This window comes from Gorilla gorilla, chromosome 1, assembly GCF_029281585.2.
Source record: "Gorilla gorilla gorilla isolate KB3781 chromosome 1, NHGRI_mGorGor1-v2.1_pri, whole genome shotgun sequence".
NCBI classification, from domain to species: domain Eukaryota; kingdom Metazoa; phylum Chordata; class Mammalia; order Primates; family Hominidae; genus Gorilla; species Gorilla gorilla.
This window is the reverse complement of record NC_073224.2, coordinates 151,009,563-151,032,012: the sequence shown is the minus strand read 5'-3', so window position 1 is coordinate 151,032,012 and position 22,450 is coordinate 151,009,563. Positions and strand designations below refer to the sequence as shown.

Sequence of the window (22,450 nt, the reverse complement as noted above, 5' to 3'; positions counted from 1 at the left end):
AGATACTTTTAAATAGTCACAATAATTTCCAAAAAGAAAAATGCTTTTAAAAGCCACAAGTGGAGTATCATATAACAACATTACATTTGATCGATTTCAAAGCATACCAGCAGATTTCCTTCATAAATTAACTATAAAATATAATAGAATCTTGCAAAGAACAATAAACATTACCTTATGTTTAGTCATCCATTTCACAAACTTATAGTCATAAGGCTCATTATTCTTCATATCAGAGAGGTCTGGATCTAAAACCACAATGAAAATTAGGTGGCCTATGAATTTCATCTGATGCAACATGTATTTCATTTAAGTCTATCAAGATTCAACATTTTCTCCTATTTAAATTAGCTTGGTTTAGAATTTTCTCAGAACATAGTCACAGAATATGCTAGAGTCTCACACTGTACAGTGGGGTGGGAAGTGAATTCACAGAGCTTTACTGATAGTCTAAGGCAGTACTCACATATACATCAGGGTGATTAGGCTTATACATGCAGCTTTCAGCACAGGAAGAGAGTAGAAAAGGTGAAGGGCAGAGGAGGGATGCCTTTCCATTGAGAAATAAGATTCTATGATCATTACTAAGGAAATAACTGCTAAATTTTTAAGTATTCATCAGTAGTGATTATATCTCCACAAAGCCACTCATTCGACTATAAGTTCCACAAAAGTAAAGTGTCTGTTTGGTAACCTATCGTATTCCCAACCCCTAGGTCAATGTCTAGCACATAAGTGACAAAAAGTATATTTGTTGAATGGATAAATTAATATTATGCATTATTTATAAATACAGGATATCTGTTTAGATCTTCCAAATGCTACTCTTATTTTTCATCTCTTGCTCCCATATATTATACTGTTTTTTAAATTTGTGAAAAAGTCAAATATATACTCCTATTTGCTCTTGCCTCAATTTTGCTTTAAGGTCTGGGCAAGATATATCTCTGGCATTCAGTTTCAGCAATCCACATTTCATATTGTTTCAACTTTATTGACTTGTACTCTTCGATCTTCTTGAATGCCCTAAAGCAACTAATGTTGATGGTTATCATCATCCAGGAAATTTTATAATTTATTGCTGAAAACAAATTGAGGCAGATATCTTACTTCTTTCTTCTATACATTAAATACTAGTGGTTCTTTTCAAATTAATCATGTAAAACCTTTGACACTGAAGAAAGGTTCACCTGTATTTTTAAAACAAAGCCCTAATATCCTTTTACCTGATATTTTAATCTCCATTCTCCCTTGTGTTTTAAGGAGAACATAAAATTTCCAAGTAATAATGCCAACAACAAACTGCAATTTATTGAACACTTCTTATTGGTTAAGCATGTTACACGATCATCTCATTTAGTTGTTACCACAATTCTGAGAGGTAATGATAATCCTCTGTTTACAGATAAGGAAGTTAAATTATTATTATTTCAAGGTATTTATATGTAATTCAGGTTTGGCCCTAACAAAAATACCAGCTAAAAAACTTAGTCTAATTGTAAATTATGTAAAAATTCCATGTGACAGGTATACAACAGCAGTGTATTGAAGGTACACAGGTAGCCAGAGAAAGGAGTGAATACCTAAGGGAGTAGAAGACGATTATTGACTAATTCTAATTGACACTGTACTACTCATTTATTCTTGTAGAGCTTAGACAAAAGGAATTTATTTATTTATTTATTTTTTGAGATGGAGTTTCGCTCTCGTTACCCAGGCTGGAGTACAATGGCACGATCTCGGCTCACTGCAACCTCCACTTCCCGGGTTCAAGCAATTATCCTGCCTTAGCCTCCTGAGTAGCTAGGATTACAGGTATGCGCCACCACACCTGGCTAATCTTTGTATTTTTAGTAGAGATGGAGTTTCACCATGTTGGTCAGGCTGGTCTCAAACTCCTGACCTTAAGTGATACACCCGCCTCGGCCTCCCAAAGTGCTGGGATTACAGGCCTGAGCCATGGTACCCTGCCAGAAAAAAGTAATGTAATACCATGATGTTGAAAAAGGAAAGAAGGGAATAAATATAATTATAAAGGTTTTTTAGTCAGAAGGAAGTTGGAATCTATTTCTTTTGACATGCCTCAGCCAGACATCCTCAAGGGAACTAAAGTCTTTCTTTATTGACAGTAAGAGTTTAAATAAAATGTGTGAGCATATTTAAGTAATCTATGAAGGCCCAAATTTGTTTTTGCATTGTTACTATCTCCTCCATAATTTTGGATCCTATTATTTCACTAGAAAAACTGTAATAATCTCATTTGAAATCTTGTCTTCTAATTACTGGATTCAGAGGCCAGCTTTGATACTTATTAGTTGATTAACTTCAGTAAATTACTTGATTCTCTATCTCCTCTTCTCTATCAATAGCGATATAATAGCACCAATTTCATATAGCTTTTGTGAGAATATATTTGCAAAGCTCCTAATGTAATTCATACTGTATCATAAATTCTCAATAAATATTAACTAGTCAGCCCTTGCTATTAATTGTAAAGGGAAGTAATTACTATTTTCATGAATATTATGGTTTACTTTTATTCTCAAGCTACGATTAAATAAGAGTTTTTGTTTTTATCTCTAGTTTATGGGCCAACTTTTAGTATATGGAAGAATTATCACATTGCAAAGTAAGCAGATGAAAAGGTAAAACAAAACATAAATTTCTTTATATGTAGGAAGGTTTTGTGGACATTAACATTTTTTCCACGAGTGAAGGAAGACCATAAAAAAAATCTTGTTTTCATTATCAGAAAAACTTTCATAACCAAAATCCTTTTTGCTCCTATTATCACCACACTAGTTCAAGATCTAAGACCTAAATTAGTATTGCATATAGAATGGATTGACTGAGGAAAGAAATGGAAACTAATTAGGAGCTTAATGTAATATTCTGAGTTGTATCACTGTTCTTTTGATAGTTAATGTCACAATGTGATAAATCGAGTTTCATATCTGGAAAAGTTTGGTTCCAGGATAGAATTGTTCTTATCTAAAAAGCTAAGTTTCCTTTTATTCAAAAACTACGCAACTAATTTCATTTTTCTATTTGCCTTTACTGTCAGGAAGTTTAGTCTCAAGTTAATGCTAATTACAATACTATGTGAACCTAGGTGACTGAAATATTTGCTTTCTTCCCCTCCTATGTGTCACTGATTTTTTTTTTTTTTTAATTTAAGAGACAGGATCTCACTATGTTGCCCAGGCTGGTCTTGAACTCCCGGGCTCAAGCAATCCTCCCACCTTGGCCTCCCAAAGTGCTGGGATTACAGGCAGGAGTCACTGCACTGGCCATGTGTCATTGATTTTTGATTTAGATACAATCATTTCTATTTATATATTACTGCATAGAAAACTTTTAATATGAGAAGGCTCACATTGCTTTTGGAAGCATATAAAGTATTTTTAAAAAAATAATAATTCATATGGAAATCTTGGGGATTTATGATTCAAAGGCAAAAATATAAGTGATGACAACTGTGCTAATTTTTTTTATCATTTCATAAAATGAACTGCACATTTAGACTCAATATAGAAAAAGCACTTCCCAAATCTCAGAGTCTAGAACACCTTAAGAGGTTTTATATAAGCATAGAGCTTGGGAGCCTGCTAAATACAGCTCTATGGCAATAGGACAGCAGAAATCTTTGCTTGTCAAAGCCTCTTCTCTCACAACAAATGAAGAAATAAGCTAATGTGAAAGGAAGGAGAGTGTTTCAGTTTGAGCCAAACCTCATGTAATGAATTCTTATGACTGTATGTTGCCTTGGCATCCATTGTGAATATAAGTTGGTCTTTCTTATACCAGAAGCAGGGCTTAGTCACCCTTGACACAATTTCCACTTCTCTTCCTCCTCGCAGTTCCTCAATGTAGTTGATTCAGATATCTGCCTGAGACAGCCACCTCCTGGCGAGCACCTCACTGTGGGACAGCTAGATACAATCTACTTGACTCGCCCACTGACCCCCACCCTCCTCATGGACTGCCTAGATATGCCACAGTGACCACCTCTCAGTCACAGCCTGACACCATGAGCTTGTGCCTGCTCGCTCTAAACCCATCTGTTAGAAGTCTCTGCAGAAAACCTGCTTGGGTAACATCTTGGGCCCCCAAAAAGGCTTTGGCCCACAGATCCCACTCTCTCTCTGTTCCCCACCTGCTGGTTGAGTGTGTATATCCTGGACCACTCCTCACTTCCCATTGGTCCCGGGAGGCCTGCTGCCTCCTCTGTGTCCCAACTGACCAACACACCGGAACCTAACTCTCCTCCTCCTAGAGAGTGGCTCTCTCTGTGGAAATAAACTGGATACAGGTCAGATGAGAGCCACAAGGATGTCTGCCAGTATAAACCAGTTTCCAGGGATGTCTGGTCATGGGTCAGACACTTAACATCAGGCCATCTGCCAGGATAAACAAGTAGCCCATGAAAGGCACACTGCAAACATCCAGGACCTCCCCTGGAGCCCCATCAGGGAACAGCTAGAGTTTATAGCCACTTTCCAGAGAGACAGACCTGAAGACCAAATTATAGGAAAATCATAACACCTTACTTTTCTGAAATTTGCTAAGATGATAATGAACTATTACAAGTAAAAATTGCTAGCATCAAATGCTTATAGTAAGAAAGAACTCAGCCAGTGGCTCATGCCTGTAATCCCAGCACTTCGGGAGGCTGAGGCAGGTGGATCACTCATTAAGCTCAGGAATTCATGACCAGCCTGGAAAATGTGTCAAAACCCCGTCTCTAAAAAAAATTTAAAAATTAGCTAGGCGTGGTGGTGCATGCCTGTGGTCCCAGCTACTCAGGAGACTCAGGTGGCGGGATGGCTTGAGCCCAGGAGGCAGAGGTTGCAGTGAGCTGAGATCACGCCACTGAACTCCAGCCTGGGTGACAGGGCCAGACCCTGCCTCAAACAAAACAAAACAAAACAAAACAAAACAAAACAAAACAAACTCCTATGTGAAGGATGTAAAGTTAAAAAATATGATCAATGTTTTGTTATAAAATTGAAAATTTCCTTTACTCTTTCCAGCTTTATACAATTTGGTATAAATAAAACACTTCAGTTTTTCAAGTTCATTGGCATATAACTTCATTGTAATAAAATTTTAAAACATTTAAAACTATATTTAGAATGGCTGTAATTTCTGTCATGATAAATTAGGCTTCAAGGTTTACTATTACTAATTTTTTTAAAAGAAAAGTTATATATGACACATTATCATGCTTCTAACTTTAGATTTGTATGGCATGTCAGAATTACATGTAACAGCTTTAGGTAATACAAAAAACAATGCTTTTTGGAAACAGAACTATTTAGAATCTAGCTGTGTGACTTCAGGGAAGCTATTTAAAACTTTCTAAATCTTTTTACCTGCAAAAATGGAGCTAATGTTTTCTTCAAAAGGGTGTTTTGAGTATGTGGCACAAAGTAGACCCTCAATAAGTGTTATTCTCCCATTTATTTTATTTCAGTACATTCTAAAATGGCAAATATTCCCTGATAGCTTCAAAATTTCTAGATATTTTTCTAATGAAATAGTACATTTTGTTAAGTAAAAAGGAAACTACAATTTTACTCAAATGAACAGTGAGTATATAATATTATTTCACACACTTGTGTTTTAAAATTACACACCAGAAGAGAGTGATAGCAAATCCTATGTTTAATAGACTAACTAGAACAACACTGACTCCATAACCATTTAACAATGGTCATATTTAAGGTAAAAGACCTAAAAGTAAAGATAATTATAGAAAATGTAGACATTGCAAAAATCCAACCTTCTCCACAGGTAAAATGCTGCTGTGGCTTTGACACCAATCTTTTCTCCATAATTCTGATATAATTTCACACATAAGTTTCCGTATAGTTGAAATAATAAAAGCCTTTACAAACCCAGCAAAGACACATCAGCGATGATGAAGTATCCTCCATCAGGAACTATGGGTTTTAGGCCAACACTTTCAAGTAAACGTACCATCCGATCTCTTTTTACTTCTAACTCTTTTGGCAAAGAATTAAAGTAACATTCTGGGTCATCCATGCGCTTGATGTCAATCCAGAAAGCTTGAGCCAAGGCTTCCTGTTAAGAATCAAAAAATATGAAAAGGAATATGGCAATGTTATTTATTGCTTAGTTTATTGGTATAATAAATAGAGATGATCTGAGTAAAATTATTGGCAAAGAAGTCACTCAGGAAATAACAGTTGAATTCCTGTGAACCTATATTAAACTCTATAGGTTAATGGAGGAATCAGTTATACCTAAATGATTAAATCTCATGTGAAGAACTGAGAAGGAGTCCTGAAAATTCAAATTGAAAAAGAGCTGTTACTTAAAGGTGGCTTGCTTGGAAACAAAAAGACATTAAGATATTTTCTGCTGAGGTGAGTTGTAGAATGACTTGCTAAATCTAAGTCAGAAGAACAACGAGAGAGTAGTCAGCCTCTCACCATTACATTTGGGGACAGAGTGGAAATGAAAGCTCACCTACTGTGCAAAGGAGAAATGTGCCTTTCTTATTCTCCATAGGTGTGGAAATCCTTGCTGGAATTATTCATATGCCAGGAAGTTGGTCAAAGTGTAAGAGGGACTAAAAATGAGTTTCTGGAACATCTACAGTAATTCCTCTATCTTTCTTCAAGAGCCAGGACAGCAAACTGGGCCAAGGAAAAAGCCAATGTTGTTAAGTACAGTGGACTGAATGTTTGTGCCCACTCTCATATTCATATATTAAAATCGTAAACCCCAAGGTGATGGTATTAGGAGGTGGGGCCTTTAGGAGGTGATTAGGTGGAGCCCTCAGGAACAGGATTAGCGCCCTTACAAAGGAGGGTTAGCTTGCTCCTTCCACCATGTAAGGACACAGCAAAAGGCACCATCCATGAAGAAGCATGTCCCCACCAGACACCAAATCTGCTGGTGCCTTATCTTGGACTTTGCTGCCTCCAGAACAGTGAGAAATAAATTTCTGTTGTTTATAAGCCACCCAGTCCAAATAATACATTAAGGACCAGGCAGGTAAAAGAGACTGTGTGGCAAGAGATGAGACTGGAGACAGAGAGGGGCAAGATCACAGAGATTTTATGCCAAAAGAATGCAGTAAAACAGAATTAGTAATAAATCTCCAGTACTACAAAATCTTGGAAAATAAGGATCGATTGCCTTAGCCTGGAAATCTGTGGTTTCCTGGAACCAAACATGGTTGTCCCAGGACAAAACAGAGCACCTAGCTGAAATGGAGAATAAGAGTGTTCAGAAAAAGATGTTCTGCATTCTTAGCTATATCTTGTTTTTTTTTCCCTTGGCAACTTGTTCATTTACTATAGGAGATACTGCCTTAGAAAATTCCAAGTATAAGGAGACATAAACATCCACCCTAACTATAGCTTTATCGTGGACTCCTTTCTTTTTCACATATCCCATATGTAACCTATCGACAAATAATGTTGGCTCTACTTTCAAAATATATTCAGAGTCCAATCACTTTTTACTGCTTCTACCACCCCCATCTTTGTTCAATGCACTGGCATTTCTCTCTTGGATCACTGTAACAGCTTTCTCACTCAATGAGGCAGTCAGAGTCCATTTGCTAACACAAGCCAGACCAAGTCACTCCTGAGCTCAAAACTCTCTAGTGACTTCCTATCTCACTCAGTCCTTACAGTGACATGCATGCCCCAGCTCCATTGGACTCCCAGCTACCTCTCTGATCTTAGCTTTTCCTACTCTTCTCTCAATCATTCCATTCCAGTCTCTGTGCTGTTCTCTGATATTAACATGCCAGCCAGGCTGTCTACCACTGGGCCTTTCCGCTTGTTCTCTCTGTCCAAAGGGGTTTTTCTCTAGGTAACCATGTGGCTGCTTAAATCCCTTCAGTTAGTTGTTCAAATGTTACCTTATCAGGGAGGCTTTCAAAGATTACCCTATTTAACACTGTATATCTCCCACCTGGAGCTTTATATCCTTCCTCTTCCCTATTTTATCTTTCTTCTTCATATCTATCAACATCTTTTTTTTCTTTCTTTTCTGTTTTTTTTTTTTTTTGAGACGAAGTCTTGCTCTTGTTGCCCAGCTGGAGTGTAGTGACACGATCTCGGCTCACTGCAACCTCTGTCTCCTGGATTCAGGCAATTCTCCTGCCTCAGCCTCCTGAGTAGCTGGGATTACAGGCGCCTGCCACCATGCCCAGCTAATTTTTGTACTTTTAGTAGAGACGGGGTTTTGCAATGTTGGCCAGGCTGGTCTCGAACTCCTGGCCTCAGGTGATCTGCCCACCTTGGCCTCCCAAGTGTTGGGATTATAGGCGTGAGCCATTGTGCCTGGTTCTTTTGCCCTTTTAGCTGCCTTCTAGAAAAATACTATTTTTTTCAGCATTTTGATTATCCATAGAATGATGGTAACTAAATCCCTATTTCCATAATAAATATTAAAAATATTAAATATTAAATAAATAGTTTTTCTTTTTTACTTTATGATGTATTCTAGAAATCTTTTTTATCTCAGTACAGTAATTATAGTATTTCCCTATTTTCTTTCTTGTTTCTTTTCTCTTCAGCAGCCAGTAGACAGAGTAATGGGTCCCAATGACATCTAGGTCTTAAAACCCAGAACTTGTAAATATGTTACCTTGCATGGTGAAAGGAACTTTGCAGATGTGATTGAAATTAAGGAGATTATCCTTAATTAATTGGACAGATTATCCATTGGGCCCAATGTTATCTCAAAGGTGCTTATAAGGGAAAAAGGGAGGCAGGAGGGTTGAAGCCACAGGAAATGTGTTGACGGAAGCAGAGGATAGACTCTCCTAGAGCCTTCAGAAGGAACACAGCAATGCCAGCACCTTGATTTTAGCCCTTTAAGACCCATTTCTGACTTCTGAGCTGAAGAACCGTAGGATAATAAATTTGTGTTGTTTTAAGTCACTAAGTTTGTGGTAATTTGTTATAGCACCAGTAGGAAACTTAATATGGTCATATAACATTTCAGTGTTTGGATAGATCATGGTTTATGTAATCAATTGCCTGTAGATGATAATGGATTATCCTCAATCATCTGCAATGAATAGCCAGGTAAGTACATAACTTCTTACATGTGCAGATAGCTTGATATGGTTTGGATCTGTGTCTTCATCCAAATCTAGTGTCCAGTTGTAATCCTCAATGTTGGAGGTAGGGCCTGGTGGGAGGTGATTGGATCATGGGAGTGGTTTCTCATGAATGGTTTAGCACCATCCCCTTGATGCTGTTCTCATGATAGTGAGTTATTGTGAGATATGGTTGTTTAAAAGTGTGTTGCACCTCCCCACTTCTCTCCCTCCTGCTCCAGCCCTGTAAGACATGCCTACTTCCTCTTTGCCTTCCACCATTATTGTAAGTTTTCTAAGGCCTCTCCAGAAGCAGAAGCCACTATGCTTTCTGTACAGCCTGTAGAACCATGAGCCAAGTAAACCTCTTTTCTTTATAAATTACTAAGTCTCAGGTATTTCTTTACCTAAGTGCAAGAATGGACTAAAACACAACTTTAGGGTAAATTCTTAGAAGATGGATTGCTTTCATAGGGCAAACACATGTGTAATTTTGTTTGGTGTTGCCATTGTCCTTCACAGAATTTGTAGCACTTTAGATTCCTGCCAGCAATGTTTAACACAGCTAAAATTGTGTTTAAAAAAAAACCCAAATCATCCTTGATAACAGTGAATATGTATCTGCTCCTCAAATTCCAAATTATATTAGAAGGCTCTGCAACAGAAGGATAGAAAGAGAATTAAGTCCATTCAAATATGCAATATAAAAGTAATACCTTCACCAAAAGACAATGCTTCTACCCTGAGTTACTATAACACTTACCTGTAAAGGAGTTGCACAAGTATAAATCGTGTTTTGTTGAACTGTCTGTAAATGTTTTATCAAATGATTTGGACCAATGGACCAGCCAAGCTGGGAAAGGAAAAGATAAAAGATTTCAGAAAATCTAATTGTATATAACAAATCTGAGACAGCAGTTTAAACTTAGTGCAATTGTTAAATATATACAATCCTAAAATGTTGGCTGGGTATGGTGACTCACACCTGTAATCCCAGCACTTTGGGAAGCCAAGGTGGGTGGATCACTTGAGGTTTGGAGTTGAAGACCAGCCTGGTCAACATGGTGAAATGCTGTCTCTACTAAAAATACAAAAAAATTAGCTGGGCATGGTGGTGGGCACCTGTAACCCCAGCTACTTGGGAAGCTGAGGCAGGAGAATCACCTCAACCCAGGAGGCAGAGGTTGCAGTGAGCTGAGATCACACCACTGCACTCCAACCTGGGCAACAGAGTGAGACTCCATCTCAAAAAAAAAAAAAAAAGTTCACACTATGAAAGTAGTACAGTATTAGTACTTAGAATCATTTCAATGGTGTTCTTTTCAAGGAACAGCTTCCAATTGGAGTCATTAAACTCTGCTTTCATCACTAAGCTCTGCCTTTCTGAAGGTAAACAGCCGGCAATCATTATTAGCCTTTTCCTTTCTTCTAGTTTGCTACTTCTGACATTCTGGAAGATTAAAAACTGGTAACAAAGCTTGTTTGAATTACAGATTAAAGTAACTCTGAAAGAGGGCCTAAGGGACTCGTAATTAAAACATACAGACTTGATTCTCCAGGCCTAATTTTTGTTTTGATGCTCCCTCCTTCTTCTTCCTCTTGTTGCCCAGACTAGAGTGCAATGGCTGGATCTCGGCTCACTCAACCTCCGCCTCCCAGGTACAGGTGATTCTCCTGTCTCAGCCTCCCAAATAGCTGGGATTACAGGCATGCACCACCACGCCCAGCTAATTTTTTTGTATTTAGTAGAGATGGGGTTCCACCATGTTAGGCTGGTTGAGAACTCCTGACCTCAGGTGATCTACCCGCCTTGGCCTCCCAAAGTGCTGGGATTACAGGCGTGCGCTACCACGCCCGGCCGATGCTCCCTGCTTCTTACCCATGTTCAGGAGAGGTGAGGCTGGAAGAGAATTGGGTTTTAACTGGATAAATTATTGTAATAAATAATTCATGCACGAATTCTGGAGCCGGACTTCCTGTACAGGCTTGAATTTATTAGCTGGGTAACCTCAGGCAAGTCATTTAACTTCTCTGTGCTTTAGCTCTGTCATCTGTAAAATGAGGATACTAATCATACCCACCTTATAGTGTGGTTATGAGAATGAAAGAAATTAGTATATGTAAAACACTTAGAACCTGGTATATATTTAGAACCTGCCAAAATATTAGCTACTATTATTTTTCTCCTTTTATATTAATATGCAGCAATCTGAACACTTTTTTGCAAAGAAAAAGGTGTCATTAGTTGATCACTTATAAAAGGGAAAATGACCTAATTTTTCTTACTTTTAAAGAAATAATTAGGTCTCAAAAAGGATAAAACTCAACATGAAAGCCAAATAAGTCAAGAGATAAGCAAAGATCACCAGGTATAAAAATCTATATAAACTGAATATGTATGCAATGATTCATTTATCTGTTTACTTATTTATTTCATTGTTTTTTTAAAGATGGTCTTGTTCTGTCTCCAAGTGGCTGGAGCACAGCTCACAGCAGCCTCAACTTCCTGAGCTCAAGTGATCCTGCCATATCAGCCTCCCAAGTTGCTGGGACTGCAGGCATGCACCACCCTGCCTGGCTAATTTTAAAAAAATGTATTTTTAGAGACAGCGTCTCACCACGTAGCCAAGGTTGGTCTTGAACTCCTGGCCTTAAGTGATCCTCCTGCCTTAGCCTCCCAAAGTGCTGGGATTACAGGCATGAGCCACCATGCCTGGCCAGCATTTAAAACACAAACCACTCAACAAAAAATAAATAATATACAGGCCTATTTTTAAGCAATTAAATTCTTACTCATCTTACCTTCCAGCCAGTTACACTGAAAGTCTTTCCAGCACTTCCTATTGTTATTGTTCTCTCCCACATACCTGGAAAAGTAGCTAAACAGAGGAGGAAAAAAGGGTAAATATTATTTTCCAATTAATCACATTTAGTATAATCTAAAAACATAACAAAGATACATAAATTCAATGAAAATAAGTGTGTTATAATTTAGCCAGTATAGTTATTTCTAGTTTTTTTTAGATAATGTAACTTTAATGCAAAACACAGATGAAAAGTTTACAATACTGTAATGTTGCACCAAAATAGTATATAAATAGATTTAATAATTTTAAAATTAGTTCTGGGGCAGGAGTGTCAGGGGCACCAGCAGGCAGTGTTCCAGACTGCCTTAAGTGGCAGCTGTCACAGGAGCTGTAGCATTCAGTGTTCAATGTTAGCAGTGACTGCAGGTTCAATATAATAGGCCAGTGGCAGGGCTTAAGTTGTGATCCTGATTATTGTTTAGGCCCCTTTATTTTGCCTATTTTCTGAGTGTATTTCTCCAGGCTTCCTAGAGCAATGGCTCTTAAAATGTGATCTCACACTAGCAATATCAGCATCACTGGGCAACTTGTAAGAAAGGCAAATCACTGGGCCTCATCCCAGACCTACTGAATCAGAAACTCTGGGAGTGGGACCCAGTAATCATGTGTGCACATGTGTGTGTGTGTGTGTGCATCTATGTGTGTGTGTGTGTATGTGCATGTGTTTTGCTAACAACTTTATTGGGATATAAATCCCATAAATTCACCAATTTAAAGTATGCCATTCAGTGTTTTTTTAGTATATCTATAGATCTGTGCAACTATCACCATAACCAATTTCAGAACACCTTTTTCATCCCAAAAGAAGCCCTGTACCTTTTAGCTATCACTCTTTAATATCCTCATGGCCATTGTGCCTGAATGAAACTTATCAAACACACATATTTTCTCTGTAAGGAACATCACAGCCTTCTTGCACTTAGGAATACTAGACAGCACTTCAGCACTAGGCTTGGGGGCCATTTTAAACAGCAAAATCACTGCACAGAGAACAATTGCTTATAGTGTGAATTGAAACAGAAGCATAATGTTGCCTTGTTTGACCTCGACTGGGAATGTGTGTAGGGTGACTCAAATTTCCCCTTTATTGATTTTGGAATTACACATATATTTTAGGAAGTAGGCAAATTTGCAAATACAGAACTCAAGAATAATGTGAATTGGCTGTATAATGGTTTTCAAGTTGATTAACATCTTTAATAAAGACATTGATTAATTCATACATCAAATATTCATTAGAAACCACCAGGTGCTAAGGACTAAGGTCTAGAGGAAACAAAAATGAATAAGATGCAATTCTTCAAAAAATTGAATGTCTAGTGGGGACATGAGCCACATACAATGACAACTGTAATGCAGTGTGATAAATGCTGTAGTAGGAGGCATGGAGGGTGATGCAAGAATAGAAGAGGGTGTTGAGGGTGGCTTTCTGCAGCCAGTAATTCTTAAGCTGAGACATAGAAGACCACATAGGCTGTAGCCAGGCAGAGAAGGGGAATGAAGATATTTTGGGCTAAGAAAATGCAGGTAACAAAGGTCTAGAGGTCTAAAATGCAAGTGTTTGTAAATTTTGCTAGACATTGGTAATAACTGGTAAATTACCATTCTGTCACTCTTCTGACAATGCCACCCACAATACTGCTTTGTGGATTCCTCAAGTAATTTAGTTGTGAAGTTCTTTCCATGCAACCCACAAGTTTTTCCACTTGTTTTTCAGAAGCACAAGTGGGGGCTCTTGTATTGTTCTTAGAGTGTTGGTACACACAAAGGGAAAATAAATGCTCATCTCTGGGAATCTAAGCTTCTGCTTTCTTGAAGTAATCTGCTCATAAGCAAGTAAAGTGCCTACTAAAATGTAAGGCAGCTACAGAAATTTCCAAAACAACGTATAAGTAATTTCAGTCTACCCTGAAATACCTGCTAAATTTGAAACAGTAGGAAAAGCATATAAATCAGAAAAGTTATAATTTTATTCTCTGTGGAATATGACAAAACCCAAAAAGATAAATGAGAAAAACAGTTAGAATGTCCACTTGAAGAAGGAATACTTTAAAATTTGATATAAATAATTATATCCCTTCTACTTTTGAGACATTTCTGGTCTTCCAAAATACTCCAAAAGAACACTATGACACATGCCCCACTTTTCTATTTGACCAGAGAAAATCTAAACTACGTATAATGCAGATTATCACTTCCTTTAAAGTAAAGGATACATCATATATTAAAGGACTACTGTTGCACTTTGCAAACTGATGTAATGGCCATTTTGTAGCCATTGTGCATCTTTAATGTAACAAAGACTATTGTATTTGATAGAATACCTAAGTTTTAATGCAAACAAATTGCACTTTCTAAATAATGAAATAGTGTATCCATTTTTTGGTCTTATTTAAACTTTATGGGCTGCTACAAATAAAAAAAATCTAAGTTCAAAATATACATCTTGCATATCTTTAGTAAATACTGTTGCATATCTTTAGTAAATAATGTTACCAGTTATGCTTTACCCTGAAGGGCTTAAAATGAGTAGATCTAAACAATAAATTTCAAGATGATCTAGTGATTTTTTGGGATGAATATTGCTACACTGAGTTAATTACAACAAGAAAGTAATTGTTCATGTTAATCTGATTTTCCACTGGGAAACAGTTCAAATTACTTGAGACAGAGGTCACCAACAAGATGGGCAATGGTGGCCTCTGATACAATTTAACACATTTGGTGTATTAAGGTGTCACACCCTGCAAATCTCTGGCTGCCTTCTCTGTTTATATATTCCCCTTGAGAAAATTCATTCTCTTCCATGTGTCCAGCTACCACCAACATTTTGATGACTGCCAAAAATATATCCCATTATAATTTGATTCTGACGATCACGCCTATAATTCCACTTGTCCCCAGATATCTATTCTTCTATGTCCCACAGACACCCAAACTCAGCAAGTTTAAAGCATGAGAAGCAGGAATTCCCTTTGCTCAGCCCTTCCATACAAATCTGCTCCTCTCCATATTTACTCTGGTTAAAGGTCTCATCACTGCTGAGTAGTTCAGGCTAGAGATCTTAGTAGCATGCTTGCTTTCTTCCCACCTTCAAATGCTATACTCTATAGTTTCTAAATAGCCCCAATGTACCATCTTCACTGCTAGGTTATCTGATTTGCTTAAGACCCTCCTCTGTGGCTGGCTCTCATCTTTGTAAAAAAAAAAAAAAAAAAAAAAAAAAAATCTAGTCATGGAACCATTTCTCCTGTTTTGTTACACCTTTTGCAATAGTTCTCAAAGTAAGCTCACTGGCACTCTGGTGATCAAATTAATGTGCAGAATTTTAAAAGATCAATGTTAAGTTTTCTACCACACAATTTTCTTAAGCCTTTAGCAAATACTACCACTTATCTGATAGTGGATGCTCCAATAGTGAAACAGATGAGCATTTAGTAAATGCATATTAATGGCAAAATCAGAAAAACTCAAATGTGTTTATTTCAATAGCTTTTTGTTGTGGACAAGTATGAACAGAAGTGTGATTTTTATATTGGCTTCTAATTGTTGAATTTCTTTTAGGAAAATTGCTATTACTTTCAGGATGGAATTCACAATATCACCATTTCATGATGTAGAACACTGTGATCTCATGGTGATCTACCACTAAAGTAAGTTTCAGAACCACTGACCTCCTCAACAAAGTTTGTACTCTATCTCATATTCAAAGTCCTTTAGAATCACCCTAGTTTTCCACCCTGATCTATGCCAGTTACTAAAACACACCCTCATAAATCAAACTGAGGCGAGGTTCTATGGCTTATGCCTGTAATCATGGCCCTTTGGGAGGCCAGGGCAGGAGGATCGCTTGAGTCTAGGAGATTGAGAACAGTCCGAGCAACATAGTGAGATGCTATCTCTACAAAAATTTTTTAAAAATTAGCCAGATGAGGGGGTGCAGACTTGTAGTCATAGCTATTTGGGGGGCTGAGGTGGAAGGATTGCTTGAAAGCAAAAGTTTGAGATTACAGTGAGCTCTGCACCACTGCACTCCAGCCTGGGTGACACAGCGAGACCCTGTCTCTTAAAAAAAAAAAAAAAAAATTAAGGCCGGGCACGGTGGCTCACACCTGTAATCCCAGCACTTTGGGAGGCCAAGGTGGGTGGATCACGAGGCCAGGAGTTTGAGACCAACTTGGCCAACACGGTGAAACCCCATCTCTACTAAAAGTAAATTAGCCAGGCGTGGTGGCATGCACCTGTAATCCCAGCTACTTGGGAGCCTGAGGCAGGAGAATTGTTGGAACCCAGGAGGCGGAGGTTGCAATGAGCTGAGATTGCACCACTGCACTCCATCCTGGGCAAGAGAGCAAGACTCTGTCTCAAAAAAAAAAAAAAATTAAATAACTTATTTACCTTTCTTCTTCGTTTTTAAAATTTCAATAATCATTTACCTTTCTTAAGTGTATCTTGATCTTTCATACCTCCTTTCTAAGTACATGCTAGTTTATGTTTTAGGAGTTTAGTTTCTATTTCTCTGTTTAGCTAATTCTCTATCTTTTGGCCACTCCTTTTTTATTCCCTTCAAACAGTTGCTTTCTCTTCCCATCTCTATAGCAACTTGTAATATACTATAGGAATAATTATGGCACATGCAACAATGCAACAATTTAATATATAAGTGCATTACATTTCTTATTTTTATTTTTCTTAAAAAAAATCAGCCGGGTATGGTGGTCTGTGCCTGTAGTCCCAGCTACTTGGGAGGCTGAGGTGGGAGGATTGCTTGAGCCCAGGAGATGGAGGCTGCAGTGAGCCAGTGGTGCCTGGGCTCAAGGGATCCTCCCACCTCAGCCTCCCAAGTAGCTGCGACTACAGGCACAGACCACCATACCTGGTTGATTTTTTGAATTTCTGTGTAGAGATGGGGTTTCTCCATGTTGCCCAGGCCAGTTTTGAACTCCTGGACTCTAGCAATCCACCCACTTTAGCCTCTCAAAGTGCTGGGATTACAGGCATGAGCCACTGTACCTGGCCTAAATTTTAAAATTTATCTATTTCTGCCACATTTTTTAGTCATCCTTCCCTTAATCTTTTCATCTTTCATCTTCATTTATTCAACAATTTCTTTCTAATTCTCTACTATGTACAAGATTCTATGGAAAATGGGGAAGCAGAAGAGACTAAAACAAACAAAATCCCTCCATTACTGCGGTTTAGAAGTAAAATATATAGATTCTGATATTTACTATAGAGGAAAAAACAAAACAAAACAGAAAAAGGACAAAGCAAATGCTGGAGGGAGAGGTGTAACTATTTTCAATGTGACGGTCATGAAAACTGACATTGGACAAAGGCCTGAAGGAGGTGAAGGATATCTGGAGTCAGGTGGATATCTGGAGGAAAAGTATTTCCAGGCAAAGGAAAGGGAGGTGGGAAGACCCAAAAGTTGCAGCCCAGTTTGTAATCCTATAGTTGACATGGTTTGGACTACCCCAGCAGACACTACGGCATTCATGAGATAGCCCAGTAGTAATGGCTGAATCTCAAGCAAAGGCCAAGCAGCATACCTGACTACCCCTGTAATTTCTTTCTGTTGACTTGGCATTTTGGTAAGTTGTTCAGCACAGACCGTCTAGAACCTTTTCAGGCACAAGAAAGCTCCCTGTGTCTTATGTACCAAGTAATTGCTGGATTTCTGCTAAGAAGCCAGGGATATATGGGCAAAAGAACTACTTCTCTGGTATCATAGCTTTATAGTATGATCCAAAATCTCTTACTCTTTGTCCTTTGAACTATTCACCAATTCACTAAAGTATTGCTCATTTAAACACTATTTTTAAGTGTTCATACAGACAAATACCCATTACAAAGACTGTTTTAGAGTTGGTCTGGGATGCTTTCCAATCAGTTCTTCCATATGTGCCCAAACACATTTAGATATGTGACTCTGTATTATAGTTGGTACCTATTTTTAAGTGCTTATTTCCAGAATATACAAGCCATTCATAAACCTCATCGCTGATGCAGAGTGTGTCATATTTGATGCAAAGGTCAGCAATTACTTGTAGTTCCTCTTTGTTATACACCTACACATAACAAAGGAAAGAGCACAGCCAATTATTCAACATGTGAGAAAATGATAGGTCAGAAGACTGTATAAGGAGATGAGACTTGCTTACCTTGCCAAGTGGGTTATGTGGAGTATTTAGTATAATAGCTTTGGTTTTGGAATTAAATTTACTTTCCAGTTCTTGAGGATCTAATGTCCAGTCAGAACTAGACCATCTTTTTCCATAAACAGGTTTCTAAGCATGAAGAATGAAGATATAATTTAATTCAATTAAGTCATGTTTACTGTCTTACAAACGAATAACCTAATAAGGAAAAAAACATCAAAGAAAGGCATGGCAAAGGAAACTGAATACATTACCAACAAATGCTTTCCTGCAGTAGGAACAGAAAAAAAACTAGAAAAAGACTAACAAAGAAGATAAACAGAAATAACTAGGCTGTAGTTCTGCTTAAGAGCCTAAGAAGACCTAAGTCTTATGCTCACACCTGTTAAATGGAAAAATAAGCCCTGTCAACATTAACTGCTGCTAATATTACTTCACAGGAACTAGCTATAACTATGGTTAACATGTCTGATATTGTAAGGCTAGCTGAAGATTTTGTGACTCACCTTAGTGTATTACTTATGTTAAAAATATTTTACAAAGACAACTAGACAAATAGAGATATACAGGAAATCTCCAAATGCAATCAAAGTAGAAACTTTATCATGACAAAGTAATTGGTATTTTCAAGACTTCTTAAGTCTTGAAACTTTGCCATATGAACCATACTGGCAAACTTACAGATCTCAGGGGAATAAAAACAGGTGTTGCTCCAGCCATTCTCACCATGGGCTCATAGCAGTCATAGAAAGGCACTATTAGAATGACCTGCAATAAAAGCAAATAAGATTACAACCTGTCAATCATTTACTCATGTTAATAATACTGTGTACCTACTATGGGCTAGGCACTGTACTATGTGTTGGGATACAGCAGTGAAAAAGGCAGGCTTTGCCCTTGTGGAGCTAACATCTGAGGGGAAGAGACCTTGGAGACAAACTTGTCCAGGTAGTCTTAATTGGACTCCTTGGTATCTTAGGGAGATCTATAAATAAGCATGCAGTGGGAGTATTTGAAATTACATATAAAATTTCATATATGCATAGGTAGATTTACCTGGAGAATGGGACTATCACATTCTCAAAGGGATATTCCAGGCAAAACGATTAAGCATTTCTTCATATTTCAAATTAGAAAATAAAATCTAGAATATAAGTGATGTATAAGCAGTGACAGATAGCAGGCTATGTGGAAAGAGAACACTGTAATGTTCCCTGGTATAAAGTGCTAATTTAAAAGCATTATCTTGAAAGTAAAGATGTTTCTCTCGTCTCAAAAGCACGGTTAATTTTTGTATTTTTAGTAGAGATGGGGTTTCGCCGTGTTGCCCAGGCTGGTCTCAAACTCCTAACCTCAGGTGATCTGCCTGCCTCAGCCTCCCAAAGTGCTGGGATTACAGGCCTGAGCCACCACACTCAGCCTCATCTGTGAAGTTCTCAGGGACTAAGACAACCTATCTTTGTAACTCTAGTGGGAAATATAAAGCTTAATACAAAGTGAGAGCACAATAAAGGAAAATAAATTGCAGAGGCAGGGCAGTAGAGTGGGAGAAATATACCTGCTACTCTTCGCCTTGATTTTTTCACTTTTATAATGTGAACAATTCCTCTCTCTCTCTTTTTTTTTGAGAGTATTTATTGAGTCCTCACTATTTTAGGTGCTGGCAGTAAAGCTATAAAGTCCTCCTAGAACTTATATCCTACTGAGAGAGGCTTATAATGAATGGAGAGACAAATAAGGACATTAGATAATTTCAGATAGTAATAAATGCTATAAAGAAACAATAAATAGGTCAGTATGATAGCAAGTGACATGTATGTGGTTTCAAAATAGAAGATAAGTTGATGAAGGAAGAAAGAATAGAGGAAAGAAAGCTAAGGGCTAAGCCTTATAATACTCCCAACAGAGTGCAGAGAAAGAAGCAACAAAGGATTAACAACATTGAAGTATGAGACAAAACTATGTATAGGATTACAGGAGATTATGTATATGAAACTGTGAACTTCCTTTACATGTTTCCTTAAACATCTTGTCTGGCATAGTGGAGGGAATCAAAGTTGTAAAAGAATAACATAACACAAAGCAGATAGCGGCATCTTTCATAAAAGTGGTATGATAAAGGGTTATGAGAGTTTAAAGAAAGTTAACAGTATAGATCAGGATAAATATTCGTTCTGCAGTCCCAGCTTAAGCAATGTCTCTCTGGAGCTTTCCAGACTTAGCAGAGGTGATTGCCTCTTCCTTTTGTCACTACCATAGTGTTCCTCTTAATCCATTTGCAAGTCTGTGTTCTCTACTAGACAGGGAACACCTTCTGCATAGAATCTATCTTTAAAATATCTTCTATCTCACAGTGCTTAGCATATATTGGATCCTCAGTATTTTCTGAATAAATGAAAGAGGCAAAAAGTATTAAAGCAAGGCTATTGGAATGCTAATGGGAAATACGGGTAGAGATGACTGAGGTAGGTGCAAAAGTTGGTCATACCTCACAGTACTAAATCGCAGAAATCATTTTACCTTCCTATTATATTAATACATTCTCAGCTGGGCGTGGTGGCTCACGCCTGTAATCCCAGCACTTTGGGAGGCTGAGGCAGGCAGATCACCTGAGGTCAGGGGTTCGAGACCAGACTGGCCAACATGGCAAAATCCCATCTCTACTAAAAATACAAAAATTAGCTGGGCTTCGTGGCGGGCGCCTGTAATCTCAGCTACTCAGTAGGCTGAGGCACGAGAATCACTTGAACCCGTGAGGTGGAGGTTGCAGTGAGCCAAGATCGTGCCACTGCACTCCAGCCTGGGCAACAAAGTGGGACTCCGTCTCAAAAAAAACAAAAACAAACACAAAAACATCCTCACATGGGATGGCTTATACAATTACTGGGCACACAAAGACATTGATCAAAAACTTGTAGACCAAGTTAAGAGTAAAGGTTATTTTAGCAATGAAAACAAAAGATTCTTTTTCCCCGGCAGTGTTAGTCCCTTCCATCTGCCCTTATTTAAATAGGCTATAAAAATAAGAATAAATTATATGCAACAAAATGGATGAATCTCACAGACACAAAAATAAATGAATGGATCTAGACCCTAGAGTATACACTGTATAATTATATTCATATTAAGTAAAAGAGCAGTGAAAACAAGCCTATGGTGATAGAAGACAGAAGAGTAGTTACCTCTGGGAGAATATAGACTCTAAAGAGGAACAAAGAAGCTTTCTGGGTACTGGAAATGTATTATATCTTTGTCTGGTTGTAGTTGCACAGACATTTACACAGTAATTTATCCAGCTGTACATTTAAGATTTGTGAACTTTACTGTACATGCATTATACTTAAAACATAATTAAAAATAAAAAGAGAAAAGAGTAGAATATAAGCAAAAGATTCAAAGGTGGGACAAATGACAATTGATTAATATGGGTATTACGATAATGTTAATATACTTACTTCATCTCCCTCATCAATTAATGCTTGAATGGTGTTAAAAAGAGATCCATATGCTCCTACTGTAACAAGGATTTCCTTATTTGAATCAATTTGCTTTTGATAAAGCTTTTCATACAGATAGGACAGAGCTTTCACAAGTGATGGATGGCCCTGTTGGATTAAAAATAAGAACAAAACCTTGAATTTAAATATGGGACCTACTGTTTGAGGTAATATGGCTCTAAAATGTAAGAATTTTTAAAATTTGGATTTGATGTTTATAATTACCCCAAGAAAATTTATATTTTTTAATGGCAATAAATTTTTTAAAATTTCCTACATTTAGAGTATTCCCACACTATTTGTCATGAAGGCTTGCTAATGATTAAAACTTCTTACTAAATAAAGGGTTTGAGATTATATAATTTCAAAGTATTTGCTTTGAATAAAAATCAACCGTTTGTATTTTTTGACAGTAATTAAATCATATTGAAAAGAGTTGGATTTGTTTCCCAGTTAAAATAAGTAAAAAAACCCCACTTTAACTGTATACCCACTCCTTGGCTCTTCCTGATTGCTGGAGAGTTGGTTATGCCAACCAATGGACTAGGGAGAGAGAACAAAAACAAATTCACCAACGACACAAACACTAGTGTTGATGTGATAGCAAATGTTAGAAGGAAGTGAGACACTACTCACACTGACAGTCAAGAGAGCAGTGGTTATCCAAGGTAACTACTTTCATAGGAGAAGTGAAGGGATTATGAAGGTACAGTCTGAGGCAAGTAGGGGGTCTGAAGACTCCTGGATTAGCTCTCCCTAAGTTCTCTTCTAGGTTCTCTCCCCTTCCTTCCTTTTTTTTCTTCCTTTTCCTTTCCCCCTCCTTGTTTTATTTGG

The 22,450-nt window shown here is 37.6% G+C and overlaps 1 protein-coding gene across 6 annotated transcripts in view; it reads right to left on the bottom strand.

Moving 5' to 3' along the window:
• Positions 1 to 22,450, bottom strand: part of KYAT3 (kynurenine aminotransferase 3) — a 72,225-nt gene that overhangs the window by 22,452 nt on the left and 27,323 nt on the right. For 5 of the 6 annotated variants that reach the window (XR_002005816.4, XR_004071520.3, XR_010130514.1 and 2 more), the window contains 8 exons: positions 21,575 to 21,724; positions 18,801 to 18,887; positions 18,123 to 18,248; positions 17,909 to 18,029; positions 11,894 to 11,970; positions 9,855 to 9,944; positions 5,901 to 6,087; positions 175 to 248 (listed from right to left, as the gene is read on the bottom strand). Coding sequence is in view for 2 of the 6 variants with exons in the window: in XM_004026094.5 (XP_004026143.2) it covers positions 175 to 248; positions 5,901 to 6,087; positions 9,855 to 9,944; positions 11,894 to 11,970; positions 17,909 to 18,029; positions 18,123 to 18,248; positions 18,801 to 18,887; positions 21,575 to 21,724 (912 nt within the window). In the remaining 4 variants the exon portion in view is untranslated. The remainder of the gene's footprint in view (positions 1 to 174; positions 249 to 5,900; positions 6,088 to 9,854; positions 9,945 to 11,893; positions 11,971 to 17,908; positions 18,030 to 18,122; positions 18,249 to 18,800; positions 18,888 to 21,574; positions 21,725 to 22,450) is intronic. The other variant, XR_008668685.2, reaches the window with a different exon arrangement.